The 22,287-nt window shown below is 40.3% G+C and overlaps 1 protein-coding gene across 2 annotated transcripts; it reads right to left on the bottom strand.

The window, feature by feature from the left end:
- Window positions 1–346: 346 nt before the first annotated feature.
- Window positions 347–22,211, bottom strand: tmem248 (transmembrane protein 248). Of its 2 annotated transcripts, none has more exons than XM_078422193.1 (7): window positions 21,897–22,211; window positions 14,086–14,262; window positions 11,576–11,861; window positions 9,071–9,221; window positions 6,868–7,051; window positions 4,245–4,486; window positions 347–2,375 (listed from the first exon to the last, which is right to left on the bottom strand). In XM_078422193.1, the coding sequence occupies exons 1-6, from the start codon at window positions 21,897–21,899 to the stop codon at window positions 4,259–4,261; spliced, it is 1,029 nt and encodes a 342-aa protein (XP_078278319.1). In that variant the 5' UTR covers window positions 21,900–22,211; the 3' UTR covers window positions 347–2,375; window positions 4,245–4,258. The 2 variants fall into 2 exon arrangements, with proteins under 2 accessions (XP_078278319.1, XP_078278321.1); XM_078422195.1 differs by having other exon boundaries at window positions 4,343–4,486.
- Between the last annotated feature and the right edge of the window lie 76 nt (window positions 22,212–22,287).

Here is a 22,287-nt window from a genome sequence, read left to right as displayed (position 1 = left end):
ATCCCGGGTCTCTGGCATGTGAGGCAGCAGGTCTACCATGTTGCACCTGTAATACTTGCCAAATATTTAGTATAAACTGTGCTGTTTCTGTTGTTGTGATTTGCCATCAGTGAGAACACTTTAATGTGATGGGTTGCTCAGTCAGATTGATGACTTCAGTACAACTGGTTGCCAGGGATCTCTTCAAGTTGATGCCTCTCAGCAAATGATGTTGGAAGAGATTACTGAATCTTTTGAAGGCAGTCAGCAGGAAGCACCAACTTACTTCACAAAGCAACAAAATACAAACAGATGCATTATTTGTCTCAGGATTAAGAAGTCCTAGTAAGGAAAATACAACACGTAATTATTGGATTCTTTTATTCAGCAAAAGCAAATGCAAATCTTACCAAAAGCACAGTAATTCCAGAAATGAGAAAGATTGTCATAATCATAAAATAATGTGCTATGATTACATTCATGCAACAAATAATACAAGTCACAAAGCTTGTCCTTCCTAAACAAAGTACAGGGTATCCTAACTAGTGCTCAGGCACTTTGCCAAATGAACTGAGATTTGAGGCCACATAACTACTGTTAAAAATTACACTTACATAGGCAATCAATCTTAGTTTAAGCAATAGCTCTTAATCAGCACATCCCTAAATTTGAATCAGAAGGCAGCAAAAAACAAAGTAAGTCACCTCCAAAGATGTGCCACATGTACGACATGGAGTATCTATCATGCCAACCTGAAGCATCGGTCAAGGCTGGTGGACTAAAATGCACCTTAAATTCACTAATTTATGCCTGCATACTTTGCATGCATTCCCGGGATATTTCGTTCCTTTCTACAAGGTAACCTCAGGTGATTAATTATTTGATCCCTGCATACTTACACACTAACACAACCAAACGTACACCCATCTAAAAAAAAAATTGAATTTCCAAACTAAGCCAAACGTCAGTGAATCTGAAATATAGAGTCATAGAAACTTGCTTGGAGAATAATGTCCAAAAAGTGCACTATGATACAGAGACTTGTTCACGTGTTTTAAATGAAAAACCTTCTCACTCATATCCGGATCCATAGAGTTATCAATGGCTGAACAAACAATCCACTTGGGTCAGGTTCAGTGCATCAAGTAACGTAGGCTCTTTTCAAAACTTAATGACAGGAAGTAACTACATGAAACCAAGCCCAGTCGATGCTGTTTATTCACATTTCACCTGCGACTTACCAGAACAAAATTACATTGTGTTCCGTTCAAGATAAATTAATTTTTTAGAAACTCAGGAGTTTAAAAGACTGAGAATCTGCAAAACCAATTTCAGAAATCTGTTACCGATATTTAATGTGGGCCAAGTCAAAATTCGGGTGCTACTGAGATCACATAGGTCATTTTATTCCTGGGGCTGAAGCCGTATATTTTGTGACTGTTTGGAACATCTTGCTTCAAATAAATCAATAACCTCCATTTAAGCAATGTGAATTCAAAAAAAATGTTGTGTATTAGAGGGGGACATTAATGATTTTGCAACATTTACAGACAAGAAGACATAAAGGCCAATAGAAAAAGGAAGGTAATTAAGGCAATTTTGAGGATAATTTTTCTGACAGTACTATACATGCGTTACATTTTGACTAGATGATGGTTGGAAACATAACTGTGCACGCACACTTGCAAGCCATACATATTCCACAGCCAGTGCTGGGCAATTCTAAGCAAGCGATTTTGTTGGACAGCAGTATTGTAAAATACACACCATATTCTGTATCCCTTTCCTGCAGGCTCAAGCAGTACCAAAATGCATTTATATTATACATTAATCCTCAAATTTCCAAAAGATGATGACTTTTCTGTCAAGCATTAACAAGAGATAATTGTGCTGAACCACATATACACATCAACTCCAAATACTTAACAGACCATTGGTGTCAGAAATGCAGTATTTACCACTACAGCACATATTTCCAACATATTATTTACATATTTGATACAACCTTAGTGAAAGTATTCTTGCAACTCAAAGCCTCAAAAGGGTTTAGTAAGTTTTAACAGAAAAAAAAATTGCTTCTGAATGCGTGGTTAATCTACATGAACCTCATTTCTATACGCCCGCATGGTCTGGCAGCAAACGTTGTCGTTTTTTTTGTAAAATAAAACTGCAGTTAGCTTGTGGCGGAAGTGCATTGATGGATTTCTTTTGGATATATCCTTACAAATATGTACAAAGTAAGTACAGGCACTTAAAACGTCTTTGGTTGGAATAATCCAACTTTGCAGGACTCTGCATTCAAAGCGTCAATACCCATTCTCTTGGGCTTAACGTGCAAATGCTGCAATCTGTCCATTTTCAAAAATGAAGCTGTTTCATGCTTCTGATAGTGCAACCTGAAAATAAATGAATTAAAAAAAATAATGTGCAATGGTAAAAACAACAGAAAATAGATCAGCAGCAATTCAATACGAGGTCAGTTTCTATCTGCTTTTATCATTAAATGCCACCCATTAATTACTCCAGGGTAATTTGTGTTTAATTAGAGTAAGGCAGTGTGAAAGCAAGAGTAATGCTCCTGACTACACATATTCCTGGTTAGAAGTTAAGCCCCAATTTATGTTCAAATTTGGCTATCAAAGTCCAGTAGAGACAGTGGAGCGCTTAAGTAATATATCATATTAACATTTTCAGCATATCAATATTTAAACATTTTAAATTTCAAATAATACTATGAAACTTAGGGGTTCAATGTATACGTTGAAAATATAATCCATTATACATACTTTATAGTTAGATAATTTAAATACCAGCTCAAATTTGTACATTTATACTCTAGGTAGAGACATTTAATTATAGAGTCATACAGTGTGGAAACAGGCCCTTCGGCCCACCTTGCCCACGCTGACCAACATGCCCCATCTAAACTAGTCCCACTTGCCTGCTTTGGACCAATATCCCTCCAACCTACCCTATCCACATACCTGTCTAGATGTTTCTGAAATGTTGCAATGGTACCTGCCTTAACTACTTCCTCCGGCAGCTTGTTCCATACACCCACCGCCTTTGTGTAGAAAAAGTTACCCCTCGGGTTCCTATTAAATCTTTCCCCCTTCAACTTAAACCCATGTCCTCTGGTTCTCAATTCCCCTACTCTGGGCAAAAGACTATGCATTAACCCAATCTATTCCGCTCATTATTTTGTACACCTCTGTAAGATCACCCCTCACCCTCCTGCACCCCAAGGAATAAAGCCCTAGCCTGCGCAACCTCTCCCTATACCTCAGTCCCTCGAGTCCTGGCAACATCCTGATAAATCGTCTGAACCCTTTCAAGCTTGAAAACATCTTTCCTATAACATAGTGACCAAAACTGAATACAATATTCCAAATGTGGCCTCACCAACATCTTATATAACTGTAACATGACCTCCCAACTTCTATACTCAATACCCTGACTGATGAAGGCCAATATGCCGACCCTTGACCACCCTATCACCTGTGACACCACTTTCAAGGAACCATGTACCTGCACTCCTATATCCTTCTGCTTTACAGTACTCCCCAGAGCCCTGCCATTCATTGTGTCGGCCTCGCCCATGCTAGACTTCCTAAAATGCAACACCTCACATTTCTCTATATTAAATTCCATCAAACATTCCGCAGCCCACCTGCCCAACTGATCAAGATCCTAGTGTAATCTTTGACAACCATCTTCACTATCTACACCACCCACTTTGGTGTCATCTGCAAACTTGCTAATCATGCCATGTACATTCTCATCCAAATCATTGACATAGATGACAAACAGCAATGGCCCCAGCATCTGAGGCACACCACTAGTCACAGGCCTCCAGTCCGAGAAGCAACCTTCCACCATTACCCTCTGCTTCCTTCCATGAAGCCAATTTTCTATCCATCCTGCTATCTCTTCTATGTGATCTAACCTTCCAGAGCAGCCTACTATGCGGAACCTTGTTGAATACCTTACTGAAATCCACATATACAACATCTACAGCTCTGCCATCACCAATCTTTTTGGTCGCATCTTCAAAATACTCAATCAGGTTCGTGAGAGGCAACCTCCCATGTACAAAACTATGCTGACTATCCCTAATCGGCCCTTGCCCATTTATATACATGTATATTTTATCCCTTAGAATACTCTCTAGTAACTTTTAAGTTGAAACGTTTGTAGTGTTGATCCAGGTAAATGCTATAATATACCATCTTAAATTAGGAAAATGAGAATAATTTAATACTCACAATTATGTACTGCATTAGTGTCTGTATTTAATAGGCATCACGATCAGAGTACAATTTTTCTTTAAATCAGTCCGAGTCACAGAAAAAGAAGAAGTTACCTTTTCTGGACAGAATTCACTATTGTTTTGCCGCACTTTGCCTGGTCGCCCTTTGATGACAGCATAGCAGAATATTGTAATTACCATTACAAACAGAAAATAACTGGTATGCATCAAATGTAAGTTAATGAGTGAACGGTCATCCTGTAAATAAAATCAATACGATAATCATTTGTAAAGATCAAAATTAATACAAAATCACAAAGGCATATTTTTCATTTCCTGTGTCCTCTGGTTCTCTGATATTTAAGTCATTTTGCTTTGTTGGATGCTCCAGTTCATATTTAACTATGGTTTTCACAAAAGTGAACCACTGATATGACACACGGGAATTTGGTCAATCATGGAAGAACTGCTATTGGAATTAATCTAACTCGCCTAATATTTCCCCAATAACCCTGCAATTTAGTTATTCAAGTGGTTTAATTTAATTTTATTTTTTTAGATTTAGAGATACAGCTTTGGAGTGTGGGAGGAAACCGAAGATCTCGGAGAAAACCCACGCAGGTCACGGGGAGAACGTACAAACTCCGTACAGACGGCGCCCGTAGTCAGGATCGAACCTGAGTCTCCGGCGCTGCATTCGCTGTAAGGCAGCAACTCTACCGCTGCGCCACCGTGCCACCCTTTCCCTTTTGAAAGCGTTCTAGGAGTCTTCTTAACTTGCCCTTTCAGGCAGTCTATTATCACAACTCTTGGCTTTTCTGACAGTTTAAATGCAGCCTGAAGAGTCTCAACTCTGAAACCTCATCTGTCCATTTCCCTCCACAGATATACTGCCTGACCCTCCAGGTTACACCAGCTGTCCAGTTTTTTTTAACTCAAGATTAGAGCATCTGCATCCCTTCTGTGTAAATAAACACGTGTCACCAGGTCAATAAACCCTTAGCCATTATAAACTAGCTTTCTGACTTAATTGCACAAAAACTCAGTTTGTACACCATTCAACTTTGCCTTACATAGAATACATGTTTCTTTAATAGCTCAATTGATATCCAATCTCTCACCGCACAGAATCTTATCTCCGAAACTGCAGAGAAAACAACCCGAGTTTGTCCAATGTCTCCTTCTGGCTAATACCTTCTCGTCCAGACAGCATTATGATAAACTATTCCACCACCTCTCCAAAGTCTCCATATCCTTCCTGTAAAGGGGTGACCAGAACTGCACACAATACTCCCAAAATGTGGCCTAACAAAAGTCCTATAAAGTTCCAACAATATTTATGATCTCAGCCGATAATGTTTCTAATTGATCGACAGTTCTTAGAACCCTTATGAGACCTGGTGAGTGTCTATACTTTAAAACAGTTCTCCTGCTCAGAGGAATATGATCTTGAGCAATTTCTGTAGACAGGATTTTATATGGTACAGCACCAGTAGGCCTCAAGGGTGTCAGACTAGAGTGCTTTATCCAGTAGTAATAAATAACTTTGGGACTCCCTTACTCATTAGCCACTGATCAACATTCATACTCTTCTACCTTGTTTTTACTTTCCTCAAAAAAAGCTCAATCTTCTTTTACAAGAGTCATTTGGATTGAGCAAATTGAAAACAACTACATAAGGAAATTCAGTCATGTGGACAGAGCCATTCTAGTTTCATACTGGAGAATATAACGCCATCAATACACTCCAACCATAAATCCATTAACTCTGAGCAGAGGTTTTGAGGTATAACCATTTAAGTTACGCTGTGCCAAGTGAAAATGCACGTTGCTATAAAATGGTGCCGCTAATTGACATTATTGTATCTCAATATCAATTACCGAAAAACCTGATATGATGCAGATGGACTCAATAAATTTGATTGATATTCTTAGAACTTTTACTGCCAAGTTAATTCTAGTACTCATAGTGGTGCATTTAATGGAAATTTATTGTACATGAAAATGGTCAATTTATATCACTTAGCCCACTGAGACCAGACCCAACAGCAGCAATAACAACATGATATATATCATGAGTATGAGGGAACTACAGATGCTGGTTTACACCAAAGATAGACACAAAATGCAGGAGTACCTCGGCGGGATAGGCAGCATCTCTAGAGAGAAGCAATGGGCGACGTTTCAGGTCGAGTCTGAAAAAGGGTCTTGACCCGAAACGTGATACATTCCTTCGCTCCAGAGATGCTGCCTGTCCGGCCGAGTTACTCCAGCATTTTGATACATATCATATTAAGTACTATTACCCATGTCTGCAAGAATAAATAAGGTCGGAACAGCAAATAAACTTTGATGGGGCAAGTGTTGAACAGAATCTGATATGATAAACTAGAAACATCAAATGTCCAGTCTGCTGAATAGCCTTGGTCCGCGGTGGTCTAGTGTTATCAATTTACCAAAAACTGCAAATTATATCAAGATAAACTATTTTTTAATGTACACAATACTGAAAGGTAAAATTTAAAATAGAGTTTCACATAACACAAAGTTTGAGTCATAGTATCCCCAAAAAGAAAAAATAACAGATGTGGAACAAAATTAGAAACTTTTGTTTTACAAAGAGCGTGATGATCACTTACATCTGGCACGATGACCGTTAGTTTAGGATTGAGTGCATGATAAACTTTCCCAATTGCTCCTTTGTAACACCAAAATGGATTGTATTCCTGCGAGTATTTAGTATCTGCATCTCTCGCTGTGGTGTATATCTTGTACCAGACGGTGGCATTACTGTACGTTTCAGGAATGCAATGTGGTGGTTGGCTGTAAAACACAATTGTCTTTTTATTTCATTGTTCAATCTGCTTTGAACACCAACCCATCCATCGTCTTGATGTTTCTGTCATATTTCCAGACAACATCGGAGGAGGATCTTCGTACATTAAGTCTGTACTGAATCTTCAAGCAATCTCATCACTTCCCACATCTTGTGTAGGAAGGAACTGCAGGTGCCGGTTTACACCGAAGATAGACACAAAATGCTGGAGTAACTTCCCACATCTTTCCCTGTAAACTATTCCTGCACACATGCCTATTAGAACTCTCTCACTCACCTATCATCCAACCCACTTGGGGGCAATTTACAGTAGCCAACTAATGAAACAAGCATGAAAAACAAAGCACCATGGGGCAATCCACGCTATTACGTGGAGAGCGTGTAATTCCATACGTACAGAGGTCAGAATCGTATCCAGGTCATTTGAGCAATAAGACAGGTGTGCTACCTACAATGCCACCATGTGTAGCTTCACTCAATTTTCACTTTTAGGACTATGCCAAAAAAGGCAAGAGTTTCAAATCAAATATCCATTTAAAATTAGCTTTAATCTAGATTATAATCACTTCTGATAATTGAAACTGAGTTTTCTAACAATCATATTACAAACACTGCTGGCTTTTAGTTCTGAACTATAACCTTTCTCCATCCTGCCTAAATCGTCTGAACCCTTTCAAGCTTGAAAACATCTTTCCTATAACATGGTGACCAAAACTGAACACAATATTCTAAATGTGGCCTCACCAACATTTTATATCATGAATAAACAACTATTAAACACAGAGAACTTAACTGGTTTACTGAAGACGATGATCACAGGCCGTTGGTTCACAACGGACAAACACTTAAGGAGATTTGCTTTGGAAACTGACAAGGTAATTTCTTCTACTGATACCGTATAACAAAACGTTCTCAACTAATGCAATAGCCATTTCTAGTTAATTAAAACAACAACGCTTTCTTTTCTGCTCCAATACAACCAAAATTCCCATGCCTAAAGATCGTCAATTCACAGGGGCACTGCGGTCGAGAGAAAAAAACCTATTGGAACAGTTCTCAACACGCAAACTGGAGGATCAGCACTTCACAGGTTTCACACTTCCTTATCTATATCCCTCCCCCCGTGACGTCAGTCTTGAGAAGGCTCTTGACCTGAAACCTCCCATTCCTTCTCTCCACAGATGCAGCCTGTCACGCAGAGTTACTCCAGCATTTTGCATCTATACATTTAGATGCTTTATATTTTTAATTTAATTCTTTTTCTCAATCTTTCCTCCTCCATTTCTGAAGATACAAGGTCATTGATAAATTCAGTTTCAGGGGTAGTGGGCATTCACAGGTATTTTAATCAAGTGCATTATTTTTCAGAAAGTCACAGAGAAGTATGGGGAGCCGATCGAGCATGGAAGTAGATAAAAGAAAAGCCGCAACTAGGCCCATTTCTGTCCAACCATCACATCCACAAATGTATGAGAGTGGTCACGAACAGAAACTGGTTCCATTTTCTTGGTAACCTAAAGTTCACCCATTATTACACACCTGCAACAAGCAAGGTTTTTATTTTGTGACTCAACTATCTATTGAAAATCCAATTTTCTTGCTATTCCAAGGACAGAGAATTGCTTTAAAACTTATATGCGATGGCTGCTGTAAGAATGGCCAACTCCACTGTTGTTTGAGAGTCTGCTCTATCCAAAAACAATAGCTCAGCAAGCAAAATTTGAATTTCCTCAAGGAATACAGTAGATCGCCGAAGTTTTAGAATGAGCAAGACAAAATTCAGGCAATTCCGTTTATTTCCCCCCACCCCACCAAGTGGTCTGAATTAAGTATGGTTAAACTCAATAAAATCTGTCAACTGCCACTGCAGGTTTCCTCAAAAGTTCATACTGCACCTCGTGTATAATATTTTAAGATTATTACAAGGTAATTCATGTGTTAAAAAAAATAGAAAACATGATTTCTCTAGATCTGTTTAATAAAATCCATCAGAGAGCAATACTCACACAGTGACAGGGAAAACATTAGTTGCTGCAGTAATGGTCATACAAGAGGTGTAAACCATCTGCTCACAGTGACTGTGGAGAATACATTCATCTGAGTTCCAGGAGGTTGGTAACGTAAATGTAATATTCATTTCTTCATGTGCATTTCGTCCTACAAGATAACCACATTATTTTATAATTACTCAAAGGCCTCCCACTTAGCAGCACGGTGGCGCAGCAGTAGAGTTGCTGCCTTACAGCGACTGCAGCGCCGGAGAGTCAGGTTCGATCCTGACTACGGGCGCCGTCTGTACGGAGTTTGTACGTTCTCCCCGTGACCTGCGTGGGTTTTCTCCGAGATCTTCGGTTTCCTCCCACACTCCAAAGACGTACAGGTATGTAGGTTAATTGACTGGGTAAATGTAAAAATTGTCTCTAGTGTGTGTAGGATAGTGTTAATGTGCGGGGATCGCTGGGCGGCGCGGACTCGGTGGGCCGAAGGGCCTGTTTCCGCGCTGTGTCTCTAAATCTAAATCTAAAATCTTAGCAGATAATTTTGAAGTCAAAAACACACTAATAATCTTGATTAAAATTAATTTATATACGTTGAGGTGTATTTAATGCTTGTAATATTTAAATGGTTAATAAAAAGATTGTTACCTCTATTTTGCACGAAATTGACCAACATATGCTAAGGAAGGTGAAAATATTATTTGTATATTTTGTGGGTGCAACAAGTAACTAAATGTACCATAAGAATGGAACTGATGTGTATTAAATCACATACTTGATTGAAATAAAATCAGTAATAACTTGTTCAGGAATACAAGGCACTTGGTGCACCTTCAAAACACACTTAGGCTCAAGGCAACAAAGTAGAAATATTTTCAGGGTATTTTATTCAATTTGTTTCCCTCAATTCCATTTGAGAAGGCAACATGCAAGACAAATTGTGGAGAAAAGCTAAATTATTGCTCGCAATTCGGGGATTTCTATATAAAAATTCCACAAACTGCAACCAATTGTGTCACCTGGACAACAAAAGAGGAATTGAAGTCAATATACATCAGCCACGTCAGGGTGGCACACCAGAAAAGTTGCTACCTTGCAGCGCCAGAGACCCTGGTTTAATCCCGACTACGGGTGCGATCTGTACGGAGTTTGAACGTTCTCCCCGTGACTGCGTGGGTTTTCTCTGGGAGTTCTGGTTTCCTCCCACACTCCAAAGACGTACAGGTTTGTAGGCTAATTGGCTTGATAAAATTGTAATAGGTCCCAAGTGTGTGTTGGATAGTGTTAGTGTGCGGGGATCGCCGGTGCAGACTGGGTGGGCCGAAGGGCCTGTTTCCGCGCTGTATCTCTAAACTAAACCGTTGCCTCCATCCCATCACAGGCAATCTCCTGCAACATTCAAGATCCTAAGGAGAACACAAGAGACTGCAGATCTTGAGCAAAGTACAAAATGCTGGAAGAACTCAGCCTCTCAGGCAGCGTCTGTGGAGGGAAATAGACAGACAATGTTTCGGGGCAGAACCCTTTTTCGAAGTCCGGACCCAAAACATTTCTGCCCAAGATCCTAAAGGAGCTTGCCAGAGTAGATGGTGAAAAGGTTCTCTCGTGGGAGGGTCACAAACAAGGGGACATGGCTACAAAATAAGGGGCTGATCATTTCAAACTGAGGAGCATGGAAACTTCACCGAGGTTAGTGAATCCCTGGAATGCTCTGTCCAAAAGTGGGGGAATCAAGATCATCAGATATGTATTAGGTGGAGATAGGTAATTATTTGAAATATCGTGGAACTAAGGGTAATGGTAATCTGCACGGTTGAGTAGACAACAAAAGAGGAGTTGAAGTCAATATACATCAGCCACAATCTCAGGAATATCTGCTTTCCCACCCCAAAAATATTTTGAAATAAACTAGTCTCAATTCTTTAAATCAATTCAGAAAACATCCATATCTACAATACCACCAGCGGCACCTTTCATTCACTTTTAGAAGGCATAACAAAGTCTTATTTATTCAGAAAATTAAAAAGTATCTCAAATGCCTTTTCTTATGAGATCTAAACAGGTGAAAATGTAATGCAAAATCGTAAGTTACTCACTTGGGTCTTACAGGTGGGATTTCTGAAATTGAACTAAATTTTCACCCACATGTTTAGACCGTAATGTTGTATCCTTATTGTTTTGATGTGCTTATGCTTTATTCTTAATTGTTAACTGTATGTTTGTGTGGTCATTTGTGAGCGGAGCACCAAGTCACATTCCTTGTACATGCACATACTTGGCCAATAAACGTATTCATTCATTCATTAAAAGTTAAAAAACTAACATCTGTTTGCTAAGCAGAAAGGCAGAATTTTAAAATGTCATTATAAATTAAATTTAAAAAAATTAAGTCAACATTAACACATCTACAAGTAATATTAGACAATAGATACGAGATGATATAAAAGGCAATCACAAGATTAAACAATGGATCATTAACACAGACAAAGATCCTGCTGATTTCAGTGCTTTTACCTGACAATCCGATTTGATGTCCAAAGATAGTTGCGCTAAGATGTGTAATATTGCGCGAGTATCCACCAAAGGGTTTTAAAGGATCCAGTGTGAGCGTTATTGTAACAGAAATGTTTATTGGTCCAGGGTCTTCCAGAAGTTGTGGGGATTGAGTGGAGCTTCTCATTTGCCCACTTGTTACTGTGCTCTCCGGGGTGGTGGTTTCATTAATGAGGTGCTTTAATGTTTCATTCTCAGATATACACAAGTCCAGATCATTAAACTTCAACAAAAACGTGTTCCAGTCCTAAAAGGAAACAAAACCATGCTTAAGTGATTGATGTTTCATCTTTAAACACAAGCCTTAATAACAATCATTATCCTGGCATCAATCAAACTAATTACGGCCTATTTTTATTGGCCATCTGCCACCGTGAAGTGACTCATTGCCACTGGAGCTTCTTTGCATCCAACTTCACAGCACAAAGGGGGCTGGGGCTCAGACCCACTTGCAGTTTAAGCAGACAGAAGATAGACACAAAAACTTGGTGTAACTCAGCGGGTCAGGCAGCATCTCTGAAGAAAAGGAATAGGTGACGTTTCGAGTCGAGACCCTTTCTAAACAGACGGATTTCTTGGAGTAAGGGAGACAGATGCACTTACCTTTGAATGTTCCAACTAATGATCCAAGAGTGCCATTAAAAAAATAGAATACCGCAGATCTGCATTTAACCTGCTGTAAAGTGTCCTAGGAGACATCACATAAGCATTATCAGTCAAAATTGGGCAGTGCTATGGAGATATTATGGCAGATGATTACAAATCTGGGCCCCATATCTGAGGAAGGATGTGCTGGCTCTGGAGAGGGTCCAGAGGAGGTTCACAAGAATGATTCCAGGAATGAGTGGGTTAGCATATGATGAGCATTTGTTAGAATTGGGCCTCTACTGCTTAGATGGTTAGAAGGATGAGGGGGGAACTCATTGAAACTTACAGAATAATGAAAGGCATTGATAGAGTGGATCCAGTGGTGGGAGAGTCTAAGACCAGAGGTCAGAGCCTCAGAATTAAAGGGCGCTCTTTTAGAAAAGAGGCGAGGAGGAACTTCTTCAGTCAGAGGGTAGTTAATCCGTGGAACTCATTGCCACAGAGGGCTATGGAGGCCAAGTCAGTGGATATTTTTAAGGCAGAGATAGATAAATTCTGATTAGAACGGGTGTCAAGGGTTATGGGGAGAAGGCAGGAAAATGGAATTAGGAGGCTGAGACCAGCCATGATTGAATGGCGGAGTAGATTCGATGGGCCGAAAGGCCCAATTCTACGCCTATAACTTGTGAATTACCACAACTATGAATCCATCAGTTTTGAGGATGATCAAGAAACTAGACCTTTAGGACTGGAGGGGAATACAATGATAGGGAGGTGAAGAGACCTTGATAAAGGAATTTGAAAACGAGGACAATTTTGTTGTAAAAGGGTACCGCTTCATCGGTTATCAAAAACAGGATTGTGCATGAATTAGAACACCAACAGCTAATTTTTCAGTTGGTAGCACAAAGGACAGTAGCGACATGTGCCTAGAAGTCGCTAGGCTGGTCAACATAAGCTAGAAGTATTCCAGAAATAAATGTGAGCAAGTTAGCCAATTTCAATGAAGCGAACCAAACTGGCCAGGCTTGTAATTTCTCATCATCATTCACATTATGGACTTTAAGGAACCTAAAGCGACTTGAATTGGGTTCAAAGATGTGATGAAGTTCTATGAATGGAAACAATGATTCAAAGTTCTAACGCAGAAGTCAAACGACTCTTCCTCAAGGAGGCCTCCAACCTGTCAACAGCCTCAGCTGTACCCAGAGCCTGCCTGGCATTCCGGAAACATCACTTATTTATGACCGCAGATCAGACAATTGATTACAGCAACATTTCCCCACAGCCACATGCCTACCATTCCTAAATAAACAAACTTTAAACAAAAACATATTTTAAAAATTCAAGCAACTTCATTAAAAAAAGACCAACCCACTTCCAATTATAAATTAAATTGGATATTACTACAACTACGGGGAAATAACCTCCAGATTTTTTTTTTAATTTTTAATTCAATAGAAAGCACTGGCAAGCTAGGAGTCACATTGAATTAGTGAGCAGAGAGTTCATTCTGAGGCTGTGACCTCTGGTCCTAGACTCTCCCATTAGTGGAAACATCCTCTCCACATCCACTCTATCCAAGCCTTTCACTATTCAGTACATTTCAATGAGGTCACCCCTCATTCTTCTAAATGCTCTAAATCTTAGTAAATGAAAACGATCAGGGACAGATTGCTTACACGTACAAAAGCAAGTTTGAGAGCCTAACCTTGCTTCACTCCAGCTTCCAGAGCATATAAATTGACCTTGGAGTAAAGTTACACTCTAATCTAGTCTGTATGAATTGTTGGTAGCAATCTTGTAAAAATTAAACATGGCAGGAGCTTTTTTATTAAATTCACTTCCAACCAATAATTGAGAGAATAGAAGAGAAAAGATACCTCAGTCATTTCTGGAGACTTGATCTGTTTTATTTTAAAGAAATATCCCAATGTCAGGAAAGCTATGGCCATCGCACTGACACTAATCATAAACACCACCAGGGGCGGACGGCTGCTGATGTACACCTTCAAATTCTCCAGTGGATGGACTGTAAGCATGGTTCCAGTTAAGTAAACCTATAAAAGAGAATGTTTGTTAAACTCACAACAAGAATTGATGTTTATCCACTGCCTTAAGTGGAAGAGAACGCGAGATATACTAAAATTCATGATTTTGTACGTCGGATTTAAAGGCTGGTCAGGTTTATTTAGAGAGAGACAATGAGTTCATGCTGAATGAAAATTGAGGCTGAGTAGAGGTTTGGAAAATAAGCAGCAGGTAAACCTTTAGGTACTAAATGATACTTAGTCATAAAATACGTGAATTTTTTTCGTGAAATACGTGAATATTTTTTGTGTGAAATACGTGAATATTTCAGCAGAAATATTTTTGAAATGCATGTTGCGATTAGTGACAATGTTGATAAATATTCCATTTTGATACACAAAATAATTTAGAACAAAGTTAAAATCCAAAGATCCAATTTAAAGCTTTTTTAAAGTGTGGAAGAGCTGAACAGAAATGAAGCTGTCATCCAAAGAATTTTTATTTCAATTAATACTCTCAAAATTAAAATGCACATTCCTTTTTAATCCATGATTAAAAGCAATCATGAACCACCTCCTATCCTACAGACAGTAGTTCATGGAATACATATTTTAAAAGTGCAAATTGACAAATAATTTCTTACTACATTTATAATGGTTTCTTTCTTGGGACAATCACTTCACAAAAATATAAGAAAATAACTGCAGATGCTGGTACAAATCGAAGGTATTTATTCACAAAATGCTGGAGTAACTCAGCAGGTCAGGCTGTAAATGTAAATATAATTTACATTTCTGAATGCAATGACTTTAAACTGTTTCAAGCAAGTTAATTACCTTTTATTCCGGTTTTACTTCATGTTGTTTGCACACTAAGGAAAAATTCTTAATTTCCAGATGGAATCAAAGATAGCTCAGTAGATCAATACTGAGCCAAGGAGGGAAAAAAACAGGCAGCTTTAATCCACCCAAAGGAATCAACCACAAAACTTTAGGGAGATTTTTCTGTACAACGTTATTGTCCTTAATTCACTCTTGCCACAGAATGACGTATATCCTTCACCTGGTATTCTGAACTGAATACAAAACAGGAACTCAAAATCAGGATATGCAGATACAAGCAACATGATAGGTGCTTGCAGAAGGCAGATATTATTAAAATGTAAACATGCTGTGCAGATGGTGTACAAGCCCTATACATATTTGCTTTGTGTTATTTTCTTCAGCTTTCAATTATGATCTGTTTGGGTTTAAATTAAAATCGAACCTGACCGTGGCTAATGCAAATCCAATCTTAGCCAGAGGATTTACAACTTTTTCCCGACCTAACTCGATACAGTATACCCACAAAGTTCAGGTAACAGCAATTTGCCCTGGCAGAGTACACAAATACTACCAAAAAGTTGAATTACAGAATACAAATTTACACTTAATGAACTTAAGTGAATGAAATAAACACAAAAAAGTATACAGAAAAGAGAAGTGATTGAGCAAGTTCAATCTCAGACTGCTGGTTCACAACAGAAGACCACTTAAGGGGTTTCACTTTGGTAAATGACAAGGCAATCTTCCATTGAGAGCTGTATCAAAAAATGTTCTAGTTAATTAAAACAACAACCATTTCTCTACGGCTTACAAAACAAATCAGAATTCCCTTGTCTAAAGAGCATGCACCCAGAGGAGCATTACTGTTGAGAAAAACTTCCTGTAGCAACACGTCTCCATTTATAAAATGGGAATCAAAGTCGTACAGCACAGAAATAGGCCCTTCAGCCCAACTTCCCCATGCCCGACTAAGGTGCCCCATCTACAGTAGTCCCACCTGCTCGTGTTTGGCCCATATCCCTCTAAATCTTTGCTAACCATGTATCTGTCTAAATGCTTTTTAAATGCTGTTATAGTTCTTGCCTTAACTACCTCCTCTGGCACCTCATTCCATATACCCACTACCCAGTGTGTGAAAAAGATTCCTATTAAATGCTTCCCCTTTCACCTTAAACCTATATCCTCCAGTTCTTGATTCCCTACTCTGGATAACAGACTCTATGCATTCACTCTATCTGCTCTCCTCCTGATTTTACACACCTCTAAGTTCACCCCCATCCTTCTGTGCTCAAAGAGATATAGTCCCAGCCTGCCCAATCTCACCCTATAGTTCAGGCCCTCATGTCCTGGCAACATCCTTGTAAATATTCATTGCACTCTTTCCAGCTTAATAACATCCTTCCTAGAACAATGAGACCAAAATTGAACATAATACTCCAAATGCTGTCTCACCAACGTCTTGTACAACCGTAGCATAACATCTCGACTTCTGTACACAATACACTGACAGATGAAGGCCAATGTACTATAGCTTTCTTGACCACCCTACCTGCAAGGCCACTTTCAAGAAACTACGTACCCATACTCATAGATCCCTCTGCTCTACAACACTCCCGATGGCCCTGCCATTCACTGTGTAGGTCTGCCCTAGTTTAACTTCCCAAACTGCAACACCTCTCATTTATCTGCATTAAACTCCATTAACCATTCTTTAACCACTTGCCCAACTGATCAAGATCCTGTTGTAATCTTTGATAACCATCTTTGCTATCTATGATACCACACACTTTAGTGTCAAATGCAAACTTACTAATTATACCTTCCACATTCTCATCTAAATCGTTGATATAAACCACAAACAATGGCCCAGCACGGATTTGAGGCACACGACGAGTGACAGGCCTCCAGTATGAAAAATAACCTTCCATCATTACCCTCTCCTTCCTTCCATGATGCCAATTCGCTATCCAGTCAGCTAGCTGTCCCTAGATCCCATGTGATCTAACCTTCCAGAGTAGCCTACCACATATAACCTTATCAACAGCCTTTATGAAGTTCAAATAGACAATGTCTACAACTTTTTTGTTACTTCTTCAAAAAACTCGGATTCATAAGACATGGTCTCCAACAGCTGACTATCCCTAATCAGTCTCTCTATCCAAATGCATATATGCCTCGCCCCTCAGAATACTCTTCCGTAACTTGTCTACAGTTCCCAGGCTCTTCCTTGCAGCCCTTCATAAACAGAGGCACAACATTAGCCACCCTCCAGTCTTCCGGCACCTCACCAGTGTCCTATGATGATTCATATAACTCCCCAGCCAGGGTGCCTGCAGTTTATTTTTTGGCTTCCCACAGTGTCCTCAGATATATCTGATCAGGATGGAGTCAATTGGGAAAATAGGGTACATGTTATGAAATTGTGATATGGACAGTTCTCATGGAACGTAACCTCTCTTCAATGCAGGAAGACACTGCTATTGCTAAACATACTCCTGCTCAGAATCCCATGCAGGCACACAGCATACACCCAGTCAACATCACAGGCAAGAAAAGAAACGTGCTAAAATGAGCTTAGCGCCTTTCAGTTCAGTACTGACTTGGCCCAGTCCCATTTGAGGATTTAGAACTACATACACATCTAGTTTCCCTACCTGCTGAGAAGGAGTTCCTCAGATTTATTCTGGCACAGTTGAATTGATTTAAGGATTGGGATTAAGTAGAAAGGTTTGTACTAGAGTTTGGACAAAAGAACAGTGACCCCATTGAAATGCACAATATTATTCAGGGGTTTGAGAATAGATATGGAGCTCCTATTAATCCCATGTAGGGAATCACACCATTCAGGATAGAGATGAGGAGAAATGTCTTCACATAGAGGGTTACCAATCTTCAGAATTTACTATTCGATAGGATTATGAAGGCTCAATAACTATATACCAGGCAGAGATTGACAGATTTGTATAAACAAAAGGAATCAAGGGATATAGTTATTACAAGAGAATATGAGTAACGTTTTTAAAAAATCACTCGTGATCTTATTGAAAAATGCTATAGACACAAGGGTATGAATGTACTGCTGCTGTTCTTTTCCTCGTATTCTTAGAAAGACTTGAACTCATGGGATCTCTGTCTCTCATGTTATTCCTAAATTTATACGGCCTCTATGCCCTCACTGTTTCCATATTTCATTATTATAACTCCTTCCACACTCCCACATTCCATAAGAAAACAACTGTAACACATCCATCTTTGGCCGATTAACTTTGTTCCAAAGACATCCAATGTAAACTTAACACCGAGCATTTTATTAGAGAGGTGTACACATTGATGTACAAAAAAGAGCAAAGTGTTGGAGTAACTCAGCAGGTCAGGCAGCATCTCTAGAGAAGAAGGGTCTCGACCCCAAACGTCACCCATTCCTTCTCTCCAGAGATGCTGCCTGTCCCGCTGAGTTACTCCAGTATTTTGTGTCTGTCTTCGGTATAAACCAGCATCTGCAGTTCTTTCCTACACACATGATAAACATTGGTTGGCTGGAAGAACTCTCGTACATTTATGGCCTCATCCACAATTATAATCATTCCACTTATGAAAACTTTGTTTTCAGTTCTATGGCCAAAAATTCCTCCCAAAGAGTCATTTCTCAACTCCTACCACTTTGATAGGAACATATTAAAATCAATGAATCATTATAAAATGAATAAGAAATTGAAGTTATGGAAATACTTCATGACTTGTCACTCAGCAGCACTAAAAATAAATGATAATGCTTTTAAAAACTCTGGAAGGAAATGAACAGTGAAAAGTTGTTTATAATGATTCATAAATTGGTATCATGGGAGAACGTGTCAGTTTATTATTGAAAGACTAATGTGGAACATTCCAAGGCATCATCCTCATCATAATCCTCCGACATTTTTGCCACCTCCAAAGGGATCCCACCACTACTCACATCTTCCCATCTCCACCCCTTTCCACTTTCCACAGACACCAGTCCCCCGAGGCACAACTCCCTGGTTCACTCATCCCTTCTCACCCAAACCACCCCCTCCCCAGGTACCTTCCCCTGCAGCCGCAGGAGGTGCAGCACCTGTCCTTACACCTCCTCCCTCAATCCCATCCAGGGACGCAGGCAGTCCTTTCAGGTGAGGCAGAGGTTCACTTGCACCTCCTCCAACATCATCTACTCCAACCGTTGTTCTCAGTGTGTGGGCTCCTATATATTGGCAAGATCAGCGCAGACTGGGCAATCATTTCACTGAACACTTACGCTCAGTCCGCCTTGCCCTGTGCAATCTCCCAATTGACATATTTTAAGTCCCCTTCCCATTTCCATACTGGCCTATCGGTATCACCTCTTCCCCAGCCAACAATGGGCTGTTCTGGGCTCCACCTTCCTTGGTCATCTGTTACCGGCTCTGATATGTTCTGGCCTTTTCCTACCTCCAGTTCCCTGCCCTCTACTTTCAGTCTGAAGAAGGGTTCCAACCCGAAATGTCACCCATCCTTTTCTCCAGAGAGGCTGCCTAACCTGCTGAGTTACTCTGAGTGTTGTAGGTCTGGAATCAAATTATAGGGGGTAGTAAAAGGAGCTTTCTTTCTCTAAAAGTGAACATTTTGGTTTTTAACAACCAAAGTTTACAAAAGTTCCCATTACTGACATTAAGACTGAATTCTAGATGAATACCTGTTCCTATACTGAACTAGTTTTATATTCAGGTATTGAGATACGATTTGAACTCACGTAGAAACATGGAACTATAGATACAGGTTTACAAAAGAGAATAAAAGTGCTGGAGTAATTCAGCGGGTCAGGCAGCATCTTTGGAGAACATGTCTTGGTGATGTTTCGAGACTTCTTCAGACTGATGCATCTGGATTACTTAGTCAGGAGAGAACATTATGTGACTGAATCACTGAACAACTGATTCTATGAATAACTTTAAACAATCATGCAATAGGTCGTTGACAATGAAGTGATGGTTATAGAGAAAAAGAAAAGATGTCAAACTGCTCTTTCAAACAAAACAGCACTGGTATAAAGTGTGTAGGAAGGAATTACAGATGCTGGTTTATGCCAAATATAGACACAAATGTTGGAGTAACTCAGCGGGTCAGGAAGCATCTCTGGAGAAAAGGAATGGGTGACGTTTTGGGTCGAGACCCTTTTTCAGCCTGGAGAAGGGTCTCAACCCGAAATGTCACCCATTCCGTCCCTCCAGAGATGCTGCCTGTCCCACTGAGTTGCTCCAACATTTTGTGTCTACCATCAGTATGAAAAACGAAATGGTCTATTCTTTTAGGTCACCTGCACGGTTGAGACCTCAGCCACATAACTAAGAATAGAATCAATAATTAAATTTCCATGTCACAAAGCATGGATGGTATCTATTACATAACATTGTTATGACAGACAGTTCAATATTCTGCAATGCAATCTCCTTACAAATCACAGTAGATATTTAAACAATTTATTAAGTTAATTCAGACACACAAAATGATCATCTTATAATTTAAGATGCGGGGGAAAGATTTAATATGAACCTAAGGGGTCACTTTTTTACACAAAGGTTGGAAGGTGTTTGGAACGAGCTGCTGGAGGAGGTAGTAGCAGGTACTATCACAACGTTTAAGAAACATTTAGACAGGTGCATGGATAGGATAGGTTTAGAGGGAAATGGGTCAAACGCAGGCAGGTGGGACGAGTGTGGATGGGACAAGTTGGTTGATGTGGGCAAGAGCCTGTTCCCACGCTGTATGACTCTGGCTCTATAATGTTACATTACCCCACTGCAAATTAAAATCTAAAGCACTGCAAAACTCTTAGGAGATGTTTATGTTGGGTGTGTATTGGGAACAGCAGGAAAACCTTCGTTCCCTGAGCTCCAGGTACAAAACAAGGAACAAACAGCGAGGGGTAAACTGGGCAGAGCGAGACACAAATGTGGAGATGATTTCAGTGGGGCAGGAGCAGATAGAAACAATGGATTTGCAAAATATGTGGAGATGATTTCAGGAAAAAATGTGATTTCAGGAAAAAATGTGATGATTTCAGGAAAATATGTGATGATTTCAGGAAAAAATGTGATGATTTCAGGAAAAAATGTGATGATTTCAGGAAAATATGTGATGATTTCAGGAAAATATGAGATGATTTCAGAAAAATGTGTGATTTCAGGGAAATGTGTGATGATTTCAGGAAAATATGGGATGATTTCAGGAAAATATGATATATATAGTATAAGAAAATAACTGCAGATGCTGGTACAAATCGAAGGTATTTATTCACAAAATGCTGGAGTAACTCAGCAGGTCAAGCAGCATCTCGGAAGAGAAGGAATGGGCGACGTTTCGGCTTTTTCAGACTGAATCATATTTTCGTCAGGAAAATATGAGATGATTTCGGGAAAATATGAAATGATTTCAGGAAAATACGAGATGATTTCGGGAAAATACGAGATGATTTCGGGAAAATATGAGATGATTTCAGGAAACTATGTGGAGGAAAGACAAATATGTGTAGGAAGGAACTGCAGGTGCAGGTTTACACCGAAGATAAGACACAAAATGCTGGAGTAACTCTGGAGAGAAGGAATGGGTGACATTTTGGGACGAGACCCTTCTTTTCAGACTTCAAACACTGATATGTGAATGTGTGCCGCTGAGTTACCACAGCAGTTTGTGTCTATAAACAGGGCGGGGTGGGTCCCACCCGTCCAGGGTTTAACAGGTCGCGGCCTACTCCGAACTTGGCAGCAGCGCAGCCTGCGCCTTTCCTGGCGCCCGTCCCCGTCGTCGCCTGGCAGCGGGGCGGGGGGGGTTGGGGAGGGACTCACCATCCTGTGGCCGTGCTTCCTGCTCGGGGGGATGAGCCGGCGGCGGTGCTGTCGAGGCGGCGAGGGGAGGGAAGCGGCGGCGGCGGCGGCGGCGCTGGGCTGGGCTGCGCTGCGGGCCGCCACTCGGCATCTCTCAGGCTCAGGCCGCCATCGTCACCACCACGGCGGCGGGGGGCGGCCGGCGGCTCGGCATGACGGGGGTGGGGGGGGGACAGTCGATGGAGAAGAGTGATGGAGCCGGGAGTCGCCGCTGAGAGAGTGTCTGTCTGTCTGTCTGCCCGCCCCACTTCCACCCGTGACCAGGCCGACGCTGCGCTGATCACACGCCGACGGCAGCCCCGCACAACGCACATCAAACCCTCCCCAAAGTGCACTCACTGGGTGAGAGCCC

This window comes from Rhinoraja longicauda, chromosome 26, assembly GCF_053455715.1.
Source record: "Rhinoraja longicauda isolate Sanriku21f chromosome 26, sRhiLon1.1, whole genome shotgun sequence".
NCBI classification, from domain to species: Eukaryota; Metazoa; Chordata; class Chondrichthyes; order Rajiformes; family Arhynchobatidae; genus Rhinoraja; species Rhinoraja longicauda.
The sequence above is the reverse complement of the archived record's forward strand: the minus strand, read 5'-3'. Positions and strand labels throughout refer to the sequence as shown.

Excerpts from the sequence above, each read along its gene's own strand:
- tmem248 (XM_078422193.1), bottom strand. Across the intron at positions 11,862-14,085 it reads AGTCTCCAGAAATGACTGAG|GACTGGAACACGTTTTTGTT; the intron begins GTATCTTTTCTC and ends GTTTCCTTTTAG. Across the intron at positions 7,052-9,070 it reads AATGTTTTCCCTGTCACTGT|CCAACCACCACATTGCATTC; the intron begins GTGAGTATTGCT and ends TGTGTTTTACAG.